General features: G+C 42.1%; 2 protein-coding genes across 2 annotated transcripts; one reads left to right on the top strand and one right to left on the bottom strand.

Annotated features, from left to right (window-relative positions):
- The first annotated feature begins 1898 nt into the window (after positions 1–1898).
- Positions 1899–12349, top strand: herc4 (HECT and RLD domain containing E3 ubiquitin protein ligase 4). Its single transcript, XM_084561586.1, has 24 exons — positions 1899–2056; positions 2983–3254; positions 3337–3496; positions 3697–3773; positions 3872–4093; positions 4173–4264; positions 4810–4940; positions 5027–5190; positions 5495–5571; positions 6054–6184; positions 6338–6397; positions 6814–6925; positions 7275–7464; positions 7538–7710; positions 7846–7962; positions 8042–8140; positions 8244–8411; positions 9035–9178; positions 9889–10055; positions 10238–10304; positions 10391–10473; positions 10613–10796; positions 10900–11002; positions 11370–12349. The coding sequence occupies exons 2-24, from the start codon at positions 3029–3031 to the stop codon at positions 11576–11578; spliced, it is 3156 nt and encodes a 1051-aa protein (XP_084417712.1). The 5' UTR covers positions 1899–2056; positions 2983–3028; the 3' UTR covers positions 11579–12349.
- Positions 12350–12703: 354 nt separating this feature from the next.
- cox5b2 (cytochrome c oxidase subunit 5B2) lies at positions 12704–14664 on the bottom strand. The gene is made up of 4 exons (XM_084562393.1): positions 14309–14664; positions 13664–13734; positions 13488–13587; positions 12704–13406 (listed from the first exon to the last, which is right to left on the bottom strand). The coding sequence occupies exons 1-4, from the start codon at positions 14406–14408 to the stop codon at positions 13294–13296; spliced, it is 384 nt and encodes a 127-aa protein (XP_084418519.1). The 5' UTR covers positions 14409–14664; the 3' UTR covers positions 12704–13293.
- Positions 14665–20927: the final 6263 nt, after the last annotated feature.

Here is a 20927-nt window from a genome sequence, read left to right as displayed (position 1 = left end):
CGCGCGCCTGTAATCCAAGCTACCGGGAGGCTGAGGCTGGCGGATCGTTTGAGCTCAGGAGTTCTGAGCTGCAGCGGACTATGCCGATCGGGTGTCCGCACTAAGTTCGGTATCGATATGGTGCTCCTGGGGGAGCCCGGGACCACCAGGTCGTCTAAGGAGGGGTGCACCGGCCCAGGTCGGAAACGGAGCAGGTCAAAGCCCCCGTGCCGCTCAGTAGTGGGATCGCGCCTGTGAATAGACGCTGTAGTGCAGCCTGAGTAATACAGCGGGACCCAGTCTTTTTATCACTCTACGTACTAGTACATCAACTATTATCACAACACACACCATCAAACATCAGCTTTTACGTCTTAAAACACCTTCATCACTCATTCTACATTTTCTCCTCGCCATTTAAAACCACTGCTGTTTCTTGCTGCAACACCGCCTCCACCTGGAGGAGAGGAGCAATGGACACAAGTCAACATTCAGGCCAAATGAGGGAAAAGTAGAAAAGAAAGATGGAGAAGAGAGGGAGAGAATAAAAATGAATTGCTGCAAAATCCACTGTTTGCTTTATGATTGCTCTTTGAACATACAATTTAGAAGTATCATATTTAGACTGTTGTTTACACTGCGTTTGTGTTAGTTTAACGGGTATGATACTTGAATGCAATGTGTGATCACAGTCTGATGTTGTCACTCATTTGTAGTGTTTGTGTTACTCTAACGGCCCCTCAAAACGTTTCTCTTACAAGACTCACATCCACCTTCTTACAAATGCACAAACACATTCATCTGGACTGTCTGACATTACTGCTGTATTCATTAACTTCACAATGAAGAATTCAGCCTCGACATAAATAAATATGGCCCCTTATGCAACATGCTTGACATTTTCTTCACTATCCGTACATATTATTTACAATAATAAAGCCAAGGGGGCATATTTGACAGCATAGCTTCCACCAGAGCTGGCAAAATGCTTCAACAGCCACATGAACATAGCTGCCATAACTTCAGGTTGACTAATGCGGCTTGAACAAAGGTCAAGCAGGTCCAGCAGATGAGTTCCAGATAGTTCCAGTAGACACATTATTATATAAGATTACCACAACTTTAATGGATTAAACGTCTGATATTATTATTATTGTAGTACAAATGAACGTTTTGCATAATATTAGGTTTGAATGACACCTCAGATTTGATAATGTGCATTACAACAACGTATACACACACAAATACAGTTATATTCCTACTGTATAAGGTATGTGGCATGCAGTATTTAGTGTTGTTCCTTTTGTGTATATAATCTTTTAATTTTGGGGTCGATATTGCGCACTGAAGTTCTCTTTCGCGCTTTCACTTTCACCTTTATTAAACAAGCAACCATGTCTGAGCTAATTGTGCACACTTAATTAAAAAAAAAGTGTGTGTGTGGCAGCGGTGGGGGGAATATGTGTGTGGTTTTGATCACACTCTATTTACCATAGACCGTATATAGAAGAGGTACTTACTTAAAATCGTACTGTACATTTCACTGCAGGGGCACGCATGCGCCACATCTAGAACATTTCGGATGCTTCGCGACATTTCTTCACCTCCGTCAAGCAAGACAGGCGTACACGCAGCGCAGCTTCCGGTTAAATAAACCGGCCTTCAAATTAAAGTACACCACAGTTGAACAAAGAATTTACAGTTGCACTACACTTATTCCAATAAAGTACTAAGACCAGCCTGGCAGTATTGTCAAAACTGAATGAAACTGAAAGGCCTGTTTTCACTCCTTCTTAATCATTGCAGCGCTACTGTGGGAAAGCTGCTTTTATTTCGAAAAGAAAAAGCGGAAATTCAGAGTTTAGTACAGATGGCTTGATGTGTTTTTCGACAGCACCGTACAGCAGTTGTTGACAGAACTGTGGAGTGAAGGGACTGGGTAGGACTTTTTCTCTTTTTTTTTTTTTTAACTACTATCCTGCAGTTTGTCTTTTAATATTAAATATTAAAAATGGGCTGGCGTGTACGTTTTTAAACAGTCGGACTGGCTTGCGAGAAAAAACTCTGGAAGACTCTGGTAAGATTTAGTGTTTGGTTTTAACGTTACATCTGAATAACACCTGGCTATGAGTTGTTAAACTAACAGCTTTGGGATAGACGTAAAGGAATAGCAGCTGTTTAGGTTGAGACACTTAGCTATGCAGTGTGGTTACTAAATTAACTCACAACAACCACATTAGTTGGCTGCAGTTAGCTTGCTCACAGAACCGTTGGTCACAAAATCAAACTGTGTCCGTGTCACCACGTGTCGTACGCTTTTACTAAACATGTGTACTTAAATGTCGTTTGCTGCTATATCTAAGTGGACTGTGGCAATTTAAATCGCCGTGAAATTAAAGTTGGTCAAGTTGAATCAGTCACGACCGATTGGATTGCGCTTGTGATGATCTTGATAACGGAACGTCAACAGACATGCTAGCCGCCCTCATCCACGCCCTCCTGTCAGAATAAGAGCTCCACTTCCGCTTAAAATAAAAGGAAATTATTAATATAAATCTAAAAATAATCTAAAATATTCGAATTATTGTTTATTTTTTTATTTATTCGAGCTTTTAAGCGTGTGTGTTAATTTTAGAAGCACTTTTTTTTTTTTTTAAAAGACTTGAGTTTTAATGTGTTAGCCCGGACTCGCGAAACCGGAAGTGATGTTTGTGGCTGGTTTTAGCTAACTCAATGTAATTCACCTACTGTCGCTAATTTAGCAGGCTAATCTGTTTACATGTATCCAGGTCAGCTAAGATTTTAATGTATTGGTGTTATATGTGCACGTGTGTGTGTCACCCTAAACACATGCACGCATTTATTTAACGTAACGACAATGTTATTTAGCCGTACCGTCATGTGGCTGCCTTGCTAGGTGAGAGCAGCTGAAGTGTGCCACTAAAACTATGGCTGTGTGATTGTGCTGTGTAAGGTTATATTAGCGTGGGTATCTTTTCACAGAGGCGGGTATCCTGCTGGCACGTTGAGCCAAAAGGGAAGAGCAACAATGCTGTGCTGGGGAAATGCCTCCTACGGACAGCTAGGCTTGGGTGGGATTGATGAGGAGATTGTGGTTGAGCCACGAAAATGTGAATTCTTCCACGGAAAGCAAGTGTGTGATGTGGGGTGTGGCCGCAGACACACGGCTTTCGTGCTGGATGACGGGACAGTGTACACCTGTGGCTGCAATGACCTGGGTCAGCTGGGACACGAGAAGTCCAGAAAGAAACCAGGTTGGTTGCATTTGTCTTGGTTTGGTTGCAGTAGCCAGTTGTGGTCATGTAAACATTTTTTTTGTCCCTCTTGTGCTTCCAGAACAGGTAGTGGCCTTGGACGCACAGATCATAGTTGCGGTGTCATGTGGCGAGTCCCATACTCTGGCCCTGAACGACAAAGGACAGGTTTTCTCATGGGGCTTTGGTTCAGATGGACAGCTGGGATTAAATAACTTTGAGGAATGTATTCGAGTGCCTAGGTAAAATCAACCACACACTTTTTTTTGTGCATACCTGTTTACATGCAACCTTTCTGTGGGACATCTGCTCCTGCTCTGTTATTTGAAGGCACGTGCAATCTAATCAGCATACGTTTATGGCCTTTCCTATATTCTTGTGCACATAATGTTATTCTTTCAATAAGCTTAAATAATGTTTTCCCACTCTTTAACCATAACAGAAACATCAAGAGTTTGTCAGATGTACAAATTGCTCAGGTAGCCTGTGGGTATTGGCACTCCCATGCACTTTCAAGAGGTGAGAATGGTTTTCACACGCATAACACATGTTTATTTATTCTGCTTATTATGATTTCCTCACTCTGAGCCGCTTCAATTGTATCTGTTGTGCCGCAGGGGGCCACGTCTTCTCCTGGGGCCAGAATCGATACGGTCAACTCGGGCTAGGAAGTAACGGGCAGAGCATTCCCGCGCCCCATATCGTTCAGTCTCTGCAGGGCATTCCTTTTGCTCAGATATCAGCAGGTGGTGCTCACAGCTTCGCCCTCACTCTCTCAGGAGCGGTGTTCGGTTGGGGCCGCAACAAGTTCGGTCAGCTGGGTCTCAATGACAGCAATGGTGGGTGATCTGAAACCCAAAGGCACATGCGGGCACTCAAACGATAATCTCTGGCTAATTTTCAGGAGGTCTGTTTCAGATCGGTATTTCCCAACCCTCCTGAAGTCCCTTAGATCGCAGAGAGTGATTTACGTCTCCTGTGGAGAAGATCACACAGCAGCACTGACCAAGTTAAGTAACAAGGGGTTTTTTGTAATTTAATAAAACTGTAGTTTTGACTGTGGAAGACTTTATTTTGAGTCTTTAAAAAGTGGTGTGTGATTAGTTGCCTTATTTTTGTTGCCCAGCTTTATTTTTGACCCGCGGTCATTGAACAATTACTGTTTTAAGATATAAAAACAACAAATGAATGATGGATGTCTAGTTTGTTGTATGACATTTAGTCTGGTAACCATTTCTACTAAGTGCAGTAGCAGTAGGTCAGCGTTAAACCAAGAGGCAGCCCTAGAGGGTTTTAGATCAAAGTTTCAGTAGGTAATCATCTTGACATCTTCTTCTTTAATCTTCTTTTACTAATGGTGCTTTATGTCAGTAATTAAGCTGGTATGTAATGTTGTCATAACAAGCTTTGGGGCATGGGGAATAACAGGATTAAAATCTTAACATGTTATGTGTTTGTTCTAGTGCCACAATCAGCGGAGTTTGCTTATACAGTAGTCCTTATCCTGTTCTTGTCCTTTCGAATGTCAGGATAACTGGTGCTGCTGATTTTACAGGAAGGAGGCGTGTTTACATTCGGAGCAGGAGGATACGGGCAGCTCGGGCATAACTCTACGAACCATGAAATCAACCCCAGGAAAGTGTTTGAGCTCATGGGAAACGTGGTCACACAGATCGCATGTGGAAGGTAAAATGTGAATGTCTGAATGGACAAAACGGGATTTTATTGAATTGATTTCACTGAACATTTGCAAACTTCTGTGAACTTAAAAGACAGCACACGTTGGCTTTCACCCCCTCCTCTGGAAAGATGGATTCCTTTGGGCTTGGAGGAAACGGGCAGCTTGGTACGCGCTCCACCTGCAACAGAAAAAGCCCCGCCCCTGTCAAAGGACCCTGGGTGGCCTTGAATCCTCCAACAGATACAGGGGAAGAAAGTAAGTAAAACCACATCAAGTGATTTCTGAGGACTAGATGGTAGTGAGGTGCAGAATATATGTAATAATTGACTTATCAGGCTCCAAGCATCCGCTTTATTGTAGATCACTTTATCCCTGGTTTGCTCCACTAACAGAAAATTATCAGCGTCCATTGTTTAATAAAGCTCTGAACAGGAACAATGAGCTAAAGCTGCAGAAAGCTGGTTGTTGATTCTCAGTGGACTCAGACATATTACCATCACCGTTTGATCTCATGATATCATGAATACAGATACATGTGTTTTTATTCCTTTTATTACAGTCTCGGAGCAGAACTGTTGTGTCAAGAGGATTTATGCGGGAGGAGATCAGAGCTTTGCTCACTACTGCACTGCCAATGTAAGTTATGATGAAGCACCTTATACTTTAGACTTTCATCTTTTTATTGGGCTTCATCTTTTTTTATTGTGCTTATATTGTGTTATCTATTTATTGTGTTTTATCTTGTTGTGCAGCACTTTGGAAACCTTGCGTTTGCTAAAAATTGTGGTATATAAATAAAGTGGATTGGATTAGACTTTTGCGAAGTTTAAGAGCCAAACAGGACAAGAACAAAATTTATCTGCTTCACTTGATCCTAAACTGGCAATACATGTTTGTTTTTTTTAAGGATGGAGTCATGTGCATAAATTATTGATGACTTGTTGTTCTAGCATGATACTGTGCATCGTCTTTTTTGTGATTTATTTGGTTGGATTCGAGTAAGATGCTGCAAGGTTTTGCTTTTCTTTACACTTACGAGCTTCTTTTTCCCCTTAACTTTAATTTACATAAAAGTTTTCATCAATTTTTCAACCTTTTATTTTATTTCTTCGTCGTAGAACCTCCATTCTCACAACATGGATGATGTGAGAATACAAGATCCCCAACGAAAGATTTGCTGCTTGAACGAGGACATCATACAAAAATGGTTGAACTACTCCCCAGGAAGACTCCCGCTAGAAATCTCCAAGTAAAGTCTTCTCCTCGGAAGAACTTTGGCCTATTAGTGTTACTGCTAGCTTTACTTTTTTACATGTTTTTTTAACAACTGAACACATTCTTTATGGAGATTTTGCTTGGAAAAGTAGTCATACTAATAACTTGCCTCTTATGGTTCCCTTAGTGAGATTGAGCTCGTGTTCTCCTCAGCAAGCAGCCTCAATGGATCCTTCCTCTCGACAAGGTACTCGCATTTTAAAGTCTGCTTTCATCTACAGTCTGATCAGAAAGTCTTTTGGTTTTTGTCATTGTTTCATAACGGTGTATAGCTGTAATTTTTATTATTTTGTTTGACATTTTCTGCCCAATACATGATCACAGATGGAGCGTTTGTCAGAGTCAGCTGTTTGGCTATCGCTGACGCCACCCGCTGTAGTTCACAAGAACCACGCAAAGTCACCCGTTGCTACAGTCTTTGTGGATTTTATAATGTTTCGTTTTTGCTGAGAGATTCCACTTTTGTTCAGAAATGCTATCAGCAGTCTTGGCAAGCTGCAGTGTGTTAATTTAAGAGGTTACGTACACATGTTTTACTTGGTGGTTTGACTTTTTTTGCGACCTGTATCATCTCATATTCTGTTTATTTATTTATTTATGCAGTCATCCAGATCACTACAGTACCACCAGCAAATGTTCAGGGGTGGATATGAACATGGCTCGCCTACTGCTCCACAGAGTGATCCAACAAGACCACCCCGAGGTCACCCAACAGGTCAGTGGATGCCTCCAGAACCTGTCAGTATGTCATATACCTGCACACAGGTTTATATTTACTGTCAATATTCACATTTCAAGGTGTATTTTATGTGTTACCTTCTGCTTTGGGACTTTAGGTTTAACCTCATGCATTATTGGCTTTGATAAATGAAGAATTTACAGAGGGAAAAAGTGCAGGTTTTCATATAACTTTGATTGGCTGCCTAAAAAACTGTAGGATTTATTTTTAGCTCCATGTTCTTGCATCGGTCGCACCATGTCACCTCACCCCACAGATGACTACTGAGCCTATTAGGGATTTAGTGCATTAATCCTAACAGATTCATGTGCATTTTCTGCCCCAGATTGCTGCCAGTTTGGAAAAGAACCTAATTCCCAGACTAAGCAACTCTCCCCCAGACATCGAAGCCCTGAGACTCTACCTCACTCTTCCAGAATGCCCTCTCTTCAGTGACCGAAACAATTACGTCACCATCTCCATCCCGTTTGCTAAATCCCTCATCAGCCTGAAAGAGGCTCCACGAAAAGTATTAGGTAGGAATGTGTTTTTATGCTTTATTTCTCACACTTGTATTTATCTGAATTCTTGTACGAATGTTTTCTTCAGGCAACTGGTGGTCAACATTCGAGCCGCCAGTCTTCCAGCGGTTGGTTGAGTTGTACAAGGAGGTGGTGGTCTATCTGCTTCAGATGCACAAGGTGGGCATTCCCTCAGTGGAGCAGAGAATTTTCTCCTGTTTCTTGGACACGTCCCTCCGACTCCTGGAGATGCTGCACACGGTGAGAAACGAATGAACACATAAAATAAATCCATGGATTTGTGTTACAGCAGCTGTTGCATGTCAGATTCCTACAGTACGTCATATGTTGCCTTCAAGGACTGTTGATGACATCCATTCCTCATTGTCGCTTCAGGTGAGTGAGAGAGCGGCACACATCATCCAGTACGATAAATTCTACATTCACGAGCTGGACAACCTGATAGACATCAGAAATGACTACGTCACATGGATCCAGAGGCAGATGTACCCAGTGAGTCAGATGGTGTCACTTACACAATTCACTTCACTGTTTGAGTTTGAGGTTGTAATCTTAAGCGTTTGTCCGTCAGGGTCACGATGGTGTGGTGACTCTGTGTAGGTATCCCTTTGTTTTTGATGCTCAAGCGAAGACCACACTGCTTCAGACCGACGCGGTCATACAGATGCAGGTAATGCACAGTAAATCACTCAATGAACGTTTCCTTAATTGCTCGGTGTAAAAGGGGCTCCATCTCCGGTCAATCATTAACCACGCTCGTGTTGTGTTGACAGATGGCAGTGGACCAGGCGCAGATGCAGAACTTCAGCTCCATGTTCATGCCGGCAGTGGAATCCGTAAACCCGTGCCTCATCCTTATCGTTCGGAGGGAAAATATCGTCGGAGACACCATGGAAGTCCTGAGGAAGTCTAAGAATGTCGACTACAAGAAACCGCTCAAGGTTTTGCAAACATAGTTGAAAATCAGTATTTATATTTTAAAGAATCAAATCATGGAAGTGTATTGTGCTGTGGTCAGACTACAGGAGTATAGTGTGATTTATCTCTGGATTCACCTCTAATGACAATCAGAAGAGAAATGTGGTCCGGACCTTCCTAGGTGCCGAGGATCAGCCCAGATTATCTGGTAATGAAAGGATTTATAGATCCACTTGTAAACTTCCCAAATTGGACATACATTCATCAGGCCAGTAAACTTTATAGCCCTCAAGTTTTTTAAATTTCACTTCCAGTTCTGACTGGAGAATAGACTTCTTCGTCTTCTTCTGCTTCTTCCTCTGGCAAACCACCCTGCCTGTGCGTTACTGACACTTATCAGGCTGGAGTTAGTACATTGACAGCAAGATGTTGCACCGCACTGAGATCCTGTAGAGTGTTGCACTATTATTTTAAAATCTTGAGGTTAATGACAAGAATACGCAAAGCTTCTCCTTGAGTGTGTGTGATGCAATCTGACTTTAAAATTGGGTTGGATTTTAACACTCCTGTAGCCTGAGCCCAGCTTTAGCGTGTTTTGTTTATACACTCGTCCCAGTCCCTCACTGCTTGGTGACGTTCATGGCAGGTGATATTTGTTGGAGAGGAGGCGGTCGATGCAGGAGGAGTGAGAAAGGAGTTCTTCCTCCTGATCATGAAAGAGCTGCTGGATCCAAAATACGGGATGTTTCGTTACTACGAGGAGTCGAGGCTCATCTGGTTTTCAAACAAGGTACTTGATTTTTGCGCTGAGTCACACTGCTGAAGTATCACCAGCTGTGTTTGAGTGCACTCGAAAAACACCCTCAACTATGAGGATGTGGCTGTAAAACAGAGACTTTTGGAAACACTTAGGACCTAATGCAGAAATACTGCATTTTTTTTAACCCGGATACACTATCCCATCATCCAACATGCTGTGGAGTACTATTTAATGCTGTATAGATGGTGCTGAGTTGCAGCCTGTTATTATAAAGGCTATACATGTCTGCAGCACACAGTATGTAGCACATGACCTGTCTGTTCTCAGCATGTGTCCAGGTCAAGAATATAGATTTCATTGTTGAAAAGCATTAGTGACTAGTCGATGTCAAATTTACTTTCATCAAAAAAAAAAAATCTGAAGTCGTGCAACTTCAATTTCACACTTAAACTCTGTTCGTGTTGACAGCGATATTGTTGCCAAGTTGCCGTTGGAGTGTCACTCAAGTGGCAGCATCGACGAGGGGGGTTGGAACGGGCATTGACTGAAAGTATTACACGGTATCGTGTGAATCAAATGCACGATTGGTTGGCGTGTCAGAGGAGCCACAAAAAAAAAGTTAAAATGCGTCGTAACTTGTCGTCGTCCTTGTTTTCTTATGTCTAGTGTGAAAGCCCCATTAGTACTGACGCAGCCTAAATGTGACCAGTTGTTTGACAGTCGCTGACTATCCTTTGCAGACCTTCGAGGACATTGACTTGTTCAGCCTCATCGGCGTCATCTGTGGCCTGGCCATCTACAATCTGACCATAGTGGAGCTCAACTTCCCCGTGGCCCTTTACAAGAAGCTTCTGAAGAGGAAGCCAACGCTGGATGACCTGAAGGAGCTAATGCCAGATGTGGGAAGGTCAGATCAAGGAACAGTCACCTGAGGTTTCCATGTAACATGTTAATGAATGGTAGCTTACCCCGGTTAGCTTAACTACATCTTAGCCTTTTAAAACCATAATGTTATAGCCACAGGAAGTGTTCATTCAAGGACCTGTGTTCAACAAAGGCAGTAATATTGCACTTGTCTTCTTGACCTAGGAGTCTGCAGCAGTTACTAGACTACACAGAAGATGATCTTGAGGAAACCTTCTGCTTGAATTTCACAGTAAGATGTTTCCTGTGATGTATAAAGTATAAAACAAATGGTTGCACTCTTTGCAGAATCTAAACGGAGTTGTTGATATTTTTCAGATCACAGAAGAAAACTATGGTGCCACTGAAGTCTTGGAGCTGATACCCAATGGTGAAGACATCAATGTTAATAAATCAAACAGGTAATATTTTGTCAGTTTCACTTTCTTGTCTGTGTGTTAAATACACATATGGAGCCAGTCAGTGGTTAGCTTAGCTTAGCATGAAGAATTAGAAAAACTAAATTTCATGTTATTCACTTTTTTTTTTGTCTTCCTTTAGGCAGGACTTCGTCAACGCCTACGTAGACTACATTTTCAACTCGTCAGTGGCCCCGCTGTTCGAGTGCTTCTACGCAGGCTTCCACAAAGTGTGCGGCGGAAAGGTTTTAGAGCTGTTCCAGCCAAACGAACTGCAAGCCATGGTCATTGGCAACACCAACTATGACTGGACGGAGCTCGAAAAGGTAATTTTAGAGATAGAATTAAAAAAAAATACATATATATACCTGTTCAGTCATAGTCAGCCTCGTTGGTCATAAGATAAATTGTTTGGTTTATTCTCCACAGAGTACTGAATATAAAGGGGAGTACTGGACAGATCATCCCACCGTCAGACTCTTCTGGGAGGTGTTCCACAATCTTCCTTTGGAGAAGAAAAAGCAGTTTCTTTGTAAGTACTGCCAGATACTCCACCGATCAGCCATAACATTATGACCACTGTAAGTCTCCTATGTGTCCGCCTACATTAAGATATAGTATTGACAAAAAAAAAGTCTCAGGAATGGTTTTAAGGAACACAGTGACTTCTAAGTGTCTCCAAGTTCTCCAGATCTCTGTCCAAATGTGCCTCTGGTGCCAGATATCACAGCTTTGCCTTAAATTTGGCTTGGCTGTTTTGGTGGCAAAAGAGGGAGCTACACAATATTAGCCATAATGTTTTGGCAGATCAGTGTATATCGTGTCCGTTTTATCAACAAGGTGGTGAATGGTTTGTGCCGACCTGGAAAGCTGAAAACGATGTCTCTCGTCTTGTTCAGTGTTCCTCACAGGAAGTGACCGCATACCCATCTTGGGCATGAAAAGCCTCAAACTGGTGATCCAGCCAACTGGTGGAGGGGAGCATTATTTACCCGTTGCCCACACCTGCTTCAACCTGCTGGACCTGCCCAAGTACACTACTCTGGAGACGCTCCGTGAGAAGCTTTTACAGGCTATAGATCACAATCAAGGCTTTAATCTCGCCTGATAGCATACAGAAACGCCTAGTACCCCATGTTTACTGTTGATGGCAACCACATTCCCAAATGATTCATTTTGCAGCGCCCCGGTTGAAAGGAGGTGGCCACCTGGCAGTAGAAACTATTAAGATGACTTTCACACAAATGCTATCTTGGATTTTTCTCTTTTTTTTTTTTTTTTTCCTGGCCATCACTGTATTCAAGTGTCGTACTATGAATCGATTCACATTTGATATATGCTCTTGTAGATATGCTTTTATTCATGTTTGAATATGACAAGTATGATGAAGCAAACTACCGGTGTATACAGTACAGGGCGTGCACACACCAACATAAACTCCTGTAAAATACAGTGACATGCAGCAGCAATACCTTTCTGAAGCTTATAATCTAACGTAATGCAATGGACAGATGTGTCTGTTATGTTCACAGTGGTCAACATCTCAGCAGTGTGTGCTCAAAAAGGCCTGTTTTAAACTAAATCAACACAAATGCAACATTTTAATGTACACTCTGATCGTAGTTTCTGCAGCATATCAGTGTATTTTACAGGAGCCTACCCGTTTTGTGTCGATCCCCTGAGCGTTAAATGTCTGAATCTAGACAATGTAAACTAAAATCTCTTTATGTTTGTATGTTTGACACAAGTCCTGTTGTCACATTTGATCGAGAGCGGTGTGAATGTGAGTTTGCTTTAGATGCTGGATTGTGGATTTTCTCGGCCGTATGCCTTAAAAAAATCCACAAATAAAAAAATAAATATTTTGGGGGTAAGGTACCATCATGTTTTTAGTTTGCTTGTTTGTTTTTTAATTAATTTAATTTAAATTATAATTTCAAGTCTTGTTAATGATTGATTGGTCGCTGCATTTAGATATTGCCACTTCTTGCATTTCAGAATTATGGCAAAAGGTAATTTTAACATGAATGATTTATAACTTTCAGTTTTTTAACTTTACCGTTTTTTACAACCTGAACCTTATTTCTGGCATAAAATGCGATCGTTTACTCACCTATATAACTTGTAGTCGTTAGATAATTAGATCCGCGTATATCCATATAGCTGAAATGACTGGGGCACCGAAAAGCAGACTCTAAATAACGCATTATCTGCCGTGAAACTCGTTAATTTCACTAATATTTTGTTATGATATGCTAGTGCTATTCCCCGTTGAGTCCAGAGTTACCTGTTATCATCATCTGGGGTCTGTCGATTGATTTACTAACCTCTGACCTGGATGATATCATCTCTGAGCGCCGCGTGCACCCACGACGGTCGGCTTGTTTACCTGTAATTTGCTGCTGCTAGTTTTTTGCAACATGGCTCCACTGGATCTAAATATCGTCCGAACGACTCAAAATGACACTAAAGTTATATGGGTGAGTAAACGATCGTATTTTATGCCAGAAATAAGGTCCAGGTTGTAAAGAACAGCAATTTCCACATAAGGAATGCACTTAACTCTTCAATTTTAAGTTTCTCACCAGTTACTGTATGCCTGTATAATCTTCTAGGGGTAGTCCAGTTTAGCATGAATAACTTAACCAGCCAGGATGACGAATGCTGATCTATAAACTCTAATCCTAAACCCAACAACAGATTTCCATCAAGACGATTCAGTTCAGGCTCACATTTTAATGACAAACTGTACATCTTAAATGACATGCACACACTGCGGTATATGGCCACGGAGGAGGCAAAATACAGATGTCTGCTTTAGTATCAGTGGGGCAGCTCGTGGTGGACCAGCTTAAAGTGCGAACCACAGGAAGGACAGCGCTGGGGATTTCCCTCGTGAAGCCAGAACCACACGATAGCGGTGTTGTCCTCCTCACCTGAGAAGAACCCAAGTATGAGAAACCCGATGTGTAATGAGCACAGTCTTAAGAAATATGTGTTTAACGTGCGTCACTTACAAAGACAGCCCACAAGCCTCTTGGTTCCAATGCATGGCACAATGTGAGGGTCTTCCTTTGTACCGGCATAGCTTTTGGGCTTCAGGATACTATAGGGGTCCTGGAGTGAGAGAAAATTAGTACATGTGCATGTTTTAGTACAGCATACACTTGTGTAAAAAAAAGGTGTTGCCTACCTTTCCCTGCTTGAAGGCCTGCAGGGCACGTCTCTCCAAACCGGTGGCCTGTTCGTCATCTGTTGGGATTCCTAAAATAAAAAAAAATAGCAGAGGTTTTTACAAATGAAAGCACGTTCAAGTGTCATAAAGTTGTGCACAGTCAGTGGAGGAAGTGAGTGCTAGTAGGACTGCACGTCGGCAGTGGACGCCTCCCACAACAACATACTCCAGTCCCCTATCAGGATACTGGCATCAACCCAGGCCAGCCTGCCAAAGGAGGAGGGTCAATAAAAGGCCTGTCAACCAGTTAGAGTCCGAATGACCTTCATTATTTTATTCAGACACAAACGGGTGGAAAAAAGTGAAAGTCAACGCAGTTAGAGAGTCCAAAGGACATTATTGCGCTACTGCTAATAAATATGTTTGTTTTCCAGTAGTATGTAACTGTTATTCCATAGCAGGAGCCTTGTATGGTATATAGAGTTTTAATAAGCAAGCAAACTGCGCAATAATCTAAAAATATCAAGGTAACACAGGCACAAAACCAGCCATGCTCCCTCAGCTTCACTCCGTCTAATGCCCGGTGACAGTCGCGCTTATAAACCTGAGCCTCCGGGCCTGTGTGTCGGTCTAAAGTCCTCACAAACAAATACGGACTCCTACCCCTCTCTGTGGCCATGACACGGTGCAGCGGTCTCGCCACCACATTGCTCCTCAGCCGCAAAGCTGTCCCACCAGCTCGGAGAAGAAGACGTCCCGCCATTCTGGTGTGTCTCTCTCAAGGTATGGACAATGACCTGACTTGACGCGACTGTCGGGCTGGACTGAAATGACCCCGACGCGGCCGTAAGAGCGACAGGTGGTCCGACCAATGAGAGCAGAAGCACGGCTGCGTCGGCCAATCAGATTGAACCGTGGGAGTCACGAGGAACAGGTGAGGGGTGCCGGTTAAAAACGAAAACACACACTTAAGAACAAAAATGAATTGGAAATATCAACTCTGAACTGGAAAACATCCCCGTTTAATCTGTGAAGGTTTGAGCCAAATTATTTGTTTTTAAAATATTTTATTGGCTGAAAAATAAAACGTACAGTTGGTGACAGTGGAGTAAATCATTTTAGTGACTGTAGTTTCAACCTCTGCACAGGGATTGAAGAAAAACCTGAGAAAACTGAGTGGAAATATTGACAGTGACACACTCCTAGACATGGAGTTAAGAGACAAAAACTGTATTAGAAATAGTTTTATTTCAAATTTCACTAGTTTTGTTCACTAATACCCTATGAAAAAATTCCATACTTGTGTTTTTCCTCATTTTAAACTGTTTGAACTGTCATTCCTGGAAAATGGGCAAATTCACTTACTCACAGGACATGTTCTGACCTTTATTATACTCAGAATAAGCACATAAAAATATTGTGTCTCTATCTGAAATAAGTCACTGGTCAGAATAATTTATCATAAGAACTATAACTTATTGCCTATTCTCTCCTTCTCTTTTCCATCTTTCTTTTCTACTTTTCCCCTCATTTGGCCTGAATGTTGACTTGCGTTGATTCCTCCTCTTCTCCAGGTGGAGGCGGTGTTGCAGCAAGAAGCAGCAGTGGTTTTAAATGGAGAAGAGAAGATGTAGAATGAGTGGTGAAGCTGCTGTAAGATGTAAAAGCTGATGTTTGATGGTGTGTATTGTGATAATAGTTTGTGTACTAGTACGTAGAGTGATAAAAAGACTGGGTCCCGCTGTATTACTCAGGCTGCACTACAGCGTCTATTCACAGGCGCGATCCCACTACTGAGCGGCACGGGGGCTTTGACCTGCTCCGTTTCCGACCTGGGCCGGTGCACCCCTCCTTAGACGACCTGGTGGTCCCGGGCTCCCCCAGGAGCACCATATCGATACCGAACTTAGTGCGGACACCCGATCGACATAGTCCGCTGCAGCTCAGAACTCCTGAGCTCAAACGATCCGCCAGCCTCAGCCTCCCGGTAACTTGGATTACAGGCGCGCGCCACCGCACCCGGCGAGAATTTCCTTCATTCATTCAAGATTTGGGCTTTTACTAAGGTGACGTCATCACGCAGCGACATCTGGTGGCGTAAAGGAGAAACTGCAGCTCATCTTGAACAGATGGAACGTTAATTCAGTGATAAAGGGTTAGTTTATTTATTTAGATGTTCCTTTAAATCAGTTTATATCTGCAGTTTGTTTTCTTGCAGTAGCCAGCTGTCACACAACGGTGCCACAGAGTAGAGAACAAGTCTTTAATGCAGGGACTGGTCAACGCTGCAGACACTGAGTCATAAAAATTGGTTTGTACAAGTTTGAAAACTGACATTTTAAAAGTAACTGCATTTTATGTATATAACCAGTGACCAGCATGATGAATATGAAAGGATAATCCATACATTATACTGTCTATAGTTTCACTGTGACCACTGTTTAGTGTTAAATAGTTCCCCTGTAAAACTGCTCACTGGAAGGTCTTTCACTCATGTATCTTGTATTTATTCAGATGCAGTAATTTGAGAGTCAAACATCTTTAAACCAAACCTCAACAAATAAAAACCAAAACGTGCAGCCTCTTGATTACAGACTTATCTGGACATAAAAATCTCACTCCTCTGTATGCTTTCAACATACCGTGTAAGTGACAATAAACATGACTCAAGTCTTTAAGCACAAACAATATAAGAATTAGAAATGTTATCTATGTATCTCCTGGTTACTTTTTCATATAAACAATAAACATAACTTGAAAATCACTTTAAACCCGTAGTTAAATCTAAAGTCTTAGTCTGTATCTGGTACTATATTTATAATAATATGAAAAGTAAAGCTGGATGGATTTCATTTGTTTGTGTCTCTACCTGAAACAATCACCATTCAGAATAATTTATCATGAGAACTCTTTGCTTATTGCCTATCCTCTCCCTCTCTGCTCCACATTTCTTTTCCACTGTTCACCTTTTGTTCAATGTTGAGTTGTCCTCCACCTGGAGGACAGAGGAATGACCACCTCTGTCCTCCAGGTGGAGGCGGTGTTGCAGCAAGAAGCAGCAGTGGTTTTAAATAGAGAAGAGGAGATGTAGAATGAGTGATGAAGATGTTGTAAGATGTAAAAGCTGATGTTTGATGGTGTATATTGTGATAATAGTTTATGTACTAGTACGTAGAGTGATAAAAAGACTGGGTCCCGCTGTATTACTCAGGCTGCACTACAGCGTCTATTCACAGGCGCGATTACCACTACTGAGCGGCACGGGGGCTTTGACCTGCTCCGTTTCCGACCTGGGCCGGTGCACCCCTCCTTAGACGACCTGGTGGTCCCGGGCTCCCCCAGGAGCACCATATCGATACCGAACTTAGTGCGGACACCCGATCGGCATAGTCCGCTGCAGCTCAGAACTCCTGAGCTCAAACGATCCGCCAGCCTCAGCCTCCCGGTAACTTGGATTACAGGCACGCGCCACTGCACCCGGCGAGAGCTTTCTTCATTCATTCAAGATTTGGGCTTTTACTAAGGTGACGTCATCACGCAGCGACATCTGCTGACGAAAAGGAGAAACTGCAGCTGATCGTAGATGTAGTGTTCAAAGATCAGACCTATTCAGTGATAAAGTGTTAGTTTGTTTATTTAGATGTTCCTTTAAATCAGTTTATATCTGCAGTTTGTTTTCTTGCAGTAGCCAGCTGTCACACAATGGTGCCACAGAGTAGAGAACAAGTCTCTAACGCAGGGACTGGTCAATGCTGCAGACACAGATACATCTGAGTCACTTAGGTGGTTTGTACAAGTTTGACCTGCATTTTCTGTATAAAAACAATGACCAACATGATGAATATGAAAGGATAATCCACACATTACACTTTCTATTGTTTCATTGGGACCACTGTTTAGTGTTAAATAGTTCCTCTGTAAAACTGCCCACTGGAAGGTCTTTCACTCATGTATCTTGTATTTTTTCAGAGGTAGAAATCTGAGAGTCAAACACCTTTAAACCAAACCTCAATAAATAAAAAACAAACCTTGCAGCCTCATGGTTACAGGCCTATCTTAGACTTAGATGCACTTTATTGATCCACAAGGGAAACTGCTTGGTCACAGTAGCTTAGTTGAACATAAAAAAAGAAAACAAACAAACAAAAAAAAAACTCTTAAGAAACACAAGTAAAACAGTTGGACATTAAAATCTCACTCCTCTGTTTTCAACGTACTGTAATGACAAGCATTACAAATAAGAATTAAAAATGTTATCTATGTATCTCCTGGTTACTTTTTCATATAAACAATAAAAATAACTTGAAAATCACTTTAATCCTGTGGTTCAATCTAAACAGCCACCAAAAGCTCTAAGTCTGGTAAAGCTGGATGCATTTCATTTGATTGTGTCTCTATCTGAAATAACGACTAGTCAGAATAATTTATCATGAGAACTATTTGCTTATTGCCTATCCTCTTCACTTTCTGCTGTATCTTTCTTTTCTACTTTGCCCCATTTGGTCTGACTGTTGACTTCATTCCTCCTCTCTTCCAGGTGGAGGAGGCTTTTCACCTTTTGTGTTCAATGTTGACTTGTCCTCCACCTGGAGGACAGAAGAATGACCACCTCTGTCCTCCAGGTGGAGGCGGTGTTGCAGCAAGAAGCAGCAGTGGTTTTAAATAGAGAAGAGGAGATGTAGAATGAGTGATGAAGATGTTGTAAGATGTAAAAGCTGATGTTTGATGGTGTGTGTGATAATAGTTTATGTACTAGTACGTAGAGTGTTAAAAAGACTGGGTCCCGCTGTATTACTCAGGCTGCACTACAGCGTCTATTCACAGGCGCGATCCCACTACTGAGCGGCACGGGGGCTTTGACCTGCTCCGTTTCCGACCTGGGCCGGTGCACCCCTCCTTAGACGACCTGGTGGTCCCGGGCTCCCCCAGGAGCACCATATCGATACCGAACTTAGTGCGGACACCCGATCGACATAGTCCGCTGCAGCTCAGAACTCCTGAGCTCAAACGATCCGCCAGCCTCAGCCTCCCGGTAACTGGGATTACAGGCGCGCGCCACCACACCCGGCGAGAGCTTCTTTCATTCATTCAAGATTTGGGCTTTTCCTCGGGTGACGTCATGACGCAGCACGCTGCAGCGACATCTGGTGACGAAAAGGAGAAACTGCAGCTGATCTTTAAGAGATGTAGCTCGTGTTCAAATATCAGGCCTATTCAGTGATAAAGGGTTAGTTTGTTTATTTGGATGTTCCTTTAAATCAGTTTATATCTGCAGTTTGTTTTCTTGCAGTAGCCAGCTGTCACACAATGACGCCACGGAGTAGAGAACAAGTCTTTAACGCAGGGACTGGTCAATGCTGCAGACACAGATACATCTGAGTCATAAAAATTGGTTTGTACAAATTTGAAAACTGAGAGTCAAACATCTTTAAACCAAACCTCAACAAATAAAAACCAAAACTTGCAGCCTCTTGATTAGGCTACAGGCTTATCTGGACATAAAAATCTCACTCCTCTGTATGTTTTCAACATACCGTGTAAGTGACAATAAACATGACTCAAGTCTTTAAGCACAAACAATATAAGAATTAGAAATGTTATCTATGTATCTCCTGGTTACTTTTTCATATAAACAATAAACATAACTTGAAAATCACTTTAAACCTGTAGTTAAATCTAAAGTCTTAGTCTGTATCTGGTACTATATTTATAATAATATGAAAAGTAAAGCTGGATGGATTTCATCTGATTGTGTCTCTACCTGAAACAATCACCATTTAGAATAATTTATCATGAGAACTCTTTGCTTATTGCCTATCCTCTCCCTCTCTGCTCCACATTTCTTTTCCACTGTTCCTTTAAATCAGTTTATATCTGCAGTTTGTTTTCTTGCAGTAGCCAGCTGTCACACAATGACGCCACGGAGTAGAGAACAAGTCTTTAACGCAGGGACTGGTCAATGCTGCAGACACAGATACATCTGAGTCATAAAAATTGGTTTGTACAAATTTGAAAACTGACATTTTAAAAGTAACTGCATTTTCTGTATAAAAACAATGACCAACATGATGAATATGAAAGGATAATCCATACATTACACTTTCTATTGTTTCACTGGGACCACTGTTTAGTGTTAAATAGTTCCTCTGTAAAACTGCTCACTGGAAGGTCTTTCACTCATGTATCTTGTATTTTTTTCAGATACAGAAATCTGAGAGTCAAACATCTTTAAACCAAACCTCAACAAATAAAAACCAAAACGTGCAGCCTCTTGATTACAGACTTATCTGGACATAAAAATCTCACTCCTCTGTATGTTTTCAACATACCGTGTAAGTGTCAATAAACATGACTCAAGTCTTTAAGCACAAACATTATAAGAATTAGAAATGTTATCTATGTATCTCCTGGTTACATTTTCATATAAACAATAAACATAACTTGAAAATCACTTTAAACCTGTAGTTAAATCTAAAGTCTTAGTCTGTATCTGGTACTATATTTATAATAATATGAAAAGTAAAGCTGGATGGATTTCATTTGATTGTGTCTCTATCTGAAATAATCACCATTCAGAATAATTTATCATGAGAACTCTTTGCTTATTGCCTATCCTCTCCCTCTGTGCTCCACATTTCTTTTCTACTGTTCACCTTTTGTGTTTAATGCTGACTTGTCCTCCACCTGGAGGAGACAGGAATGACCACCTCAGTCCTCCAGGTGGAGGCGATGTTGCAGCAAGAAACAGCAGTGGTTTTAAAAGGAGAAGAGAAGATGTAGAATGAGTAGTGAAGCTGTTGTAAGATGTAAAAGCTGATGTTTGATGGTGTGTGTGATAATAGTTTATGTACTAGTACGTAGAGTGTTAAAAAGACTGGGTCCCGCTGTATTACTCAGGCTGCACTACAGCGTCTATTCACAGGCGCGATCCCACTACTGAGCGGCACGGGGGCTTTGACCTGCTCCGTTTCCGACCTGGGCCGGTGCACCCCTCCTTAGACGACCTGGTGGTCCCGGGCTCCCCCAGGAACACCATATCGATACCGAACTTAGTGCGGACACCCGATCGACATAGTCCGCTGCAGCTCAGAACTCCTGAGCTCAAACGATCCGCCAGCCTCAGCCTCCCGGTAACTTGGATTACAGGCGCGCGCCACCGCACCCGGCGAGAGTTTCCTTCATTCATTCAAGATTTGGCCTTTTGCTAAGGTGACGTCATCACGCAGCGACATCTGCTGACGAAAAGGAGAAACTGCAGCTGATCGTTAATAGATGTAGTGTT

The sequence above is a fragment of the Chelon labrosus genome, assembly GCF_963514085.1.
Source record: "Chelon labrosus genome assembly, chromosome: 15".
In the NCBI taxonomy this organism is placed as follows: Eukaryota; Metazoa; Chordata; class Actinopteri; order Mugiliformes; family Mugilidae; genus Chelon; species Chelon labrosus.
The sequence above is the reverse complement of the archived record's forward strand: the minus strand, read 5'-3'. Positions and strand labels throughout refer to the sequence as shown.

Bases quoted from the DNA above. Each gene is read 5' to 3' on its own strand.
- herc4 (XM_084561586.1), top strand. From the start codon at position 3,029: ATGCTGTGCTGGGGAAATGCCTCCTACGGACAGCTAGGCTTGGGTGGG. The intron at 3,497-3,696 runs GTAAAATCAACC...TAACCATAACAG, and splicing joins GAATGTATTCGAGTGCCTAG to AAACATCAAGAGTTTGTCAG. The intron at 8,412-9,034 runs GTTTTGCAAACA...CGTTCATGGCAG, and splicing joins ACTACAAGAAACCGCTCAAG to GTGATATTTGTTGGAGAGGA.
- cox5b2 (XM_084562393.1), bottom strand. From the start codon at position 14,408: ATGGCGGGACGTCTTCTTCTCCGAGCTGGTGGGACAGCTTTGCGGCTG. The intron at 13,735-14,308 runs GTAGGAGTCCGT...TTTTTATTTTAG, and splicing joins TGTCATGGCCACAGAGAGGG to GAATCCCAACAGATGACGAA. The intron at 13,588-13,663 runs GTAGGCAACACC...CTCTCACTCCAG, and splicing joins AGGCCTTCAAGCAGGGAAAG to GACCCCTATAGTATCCTGAA.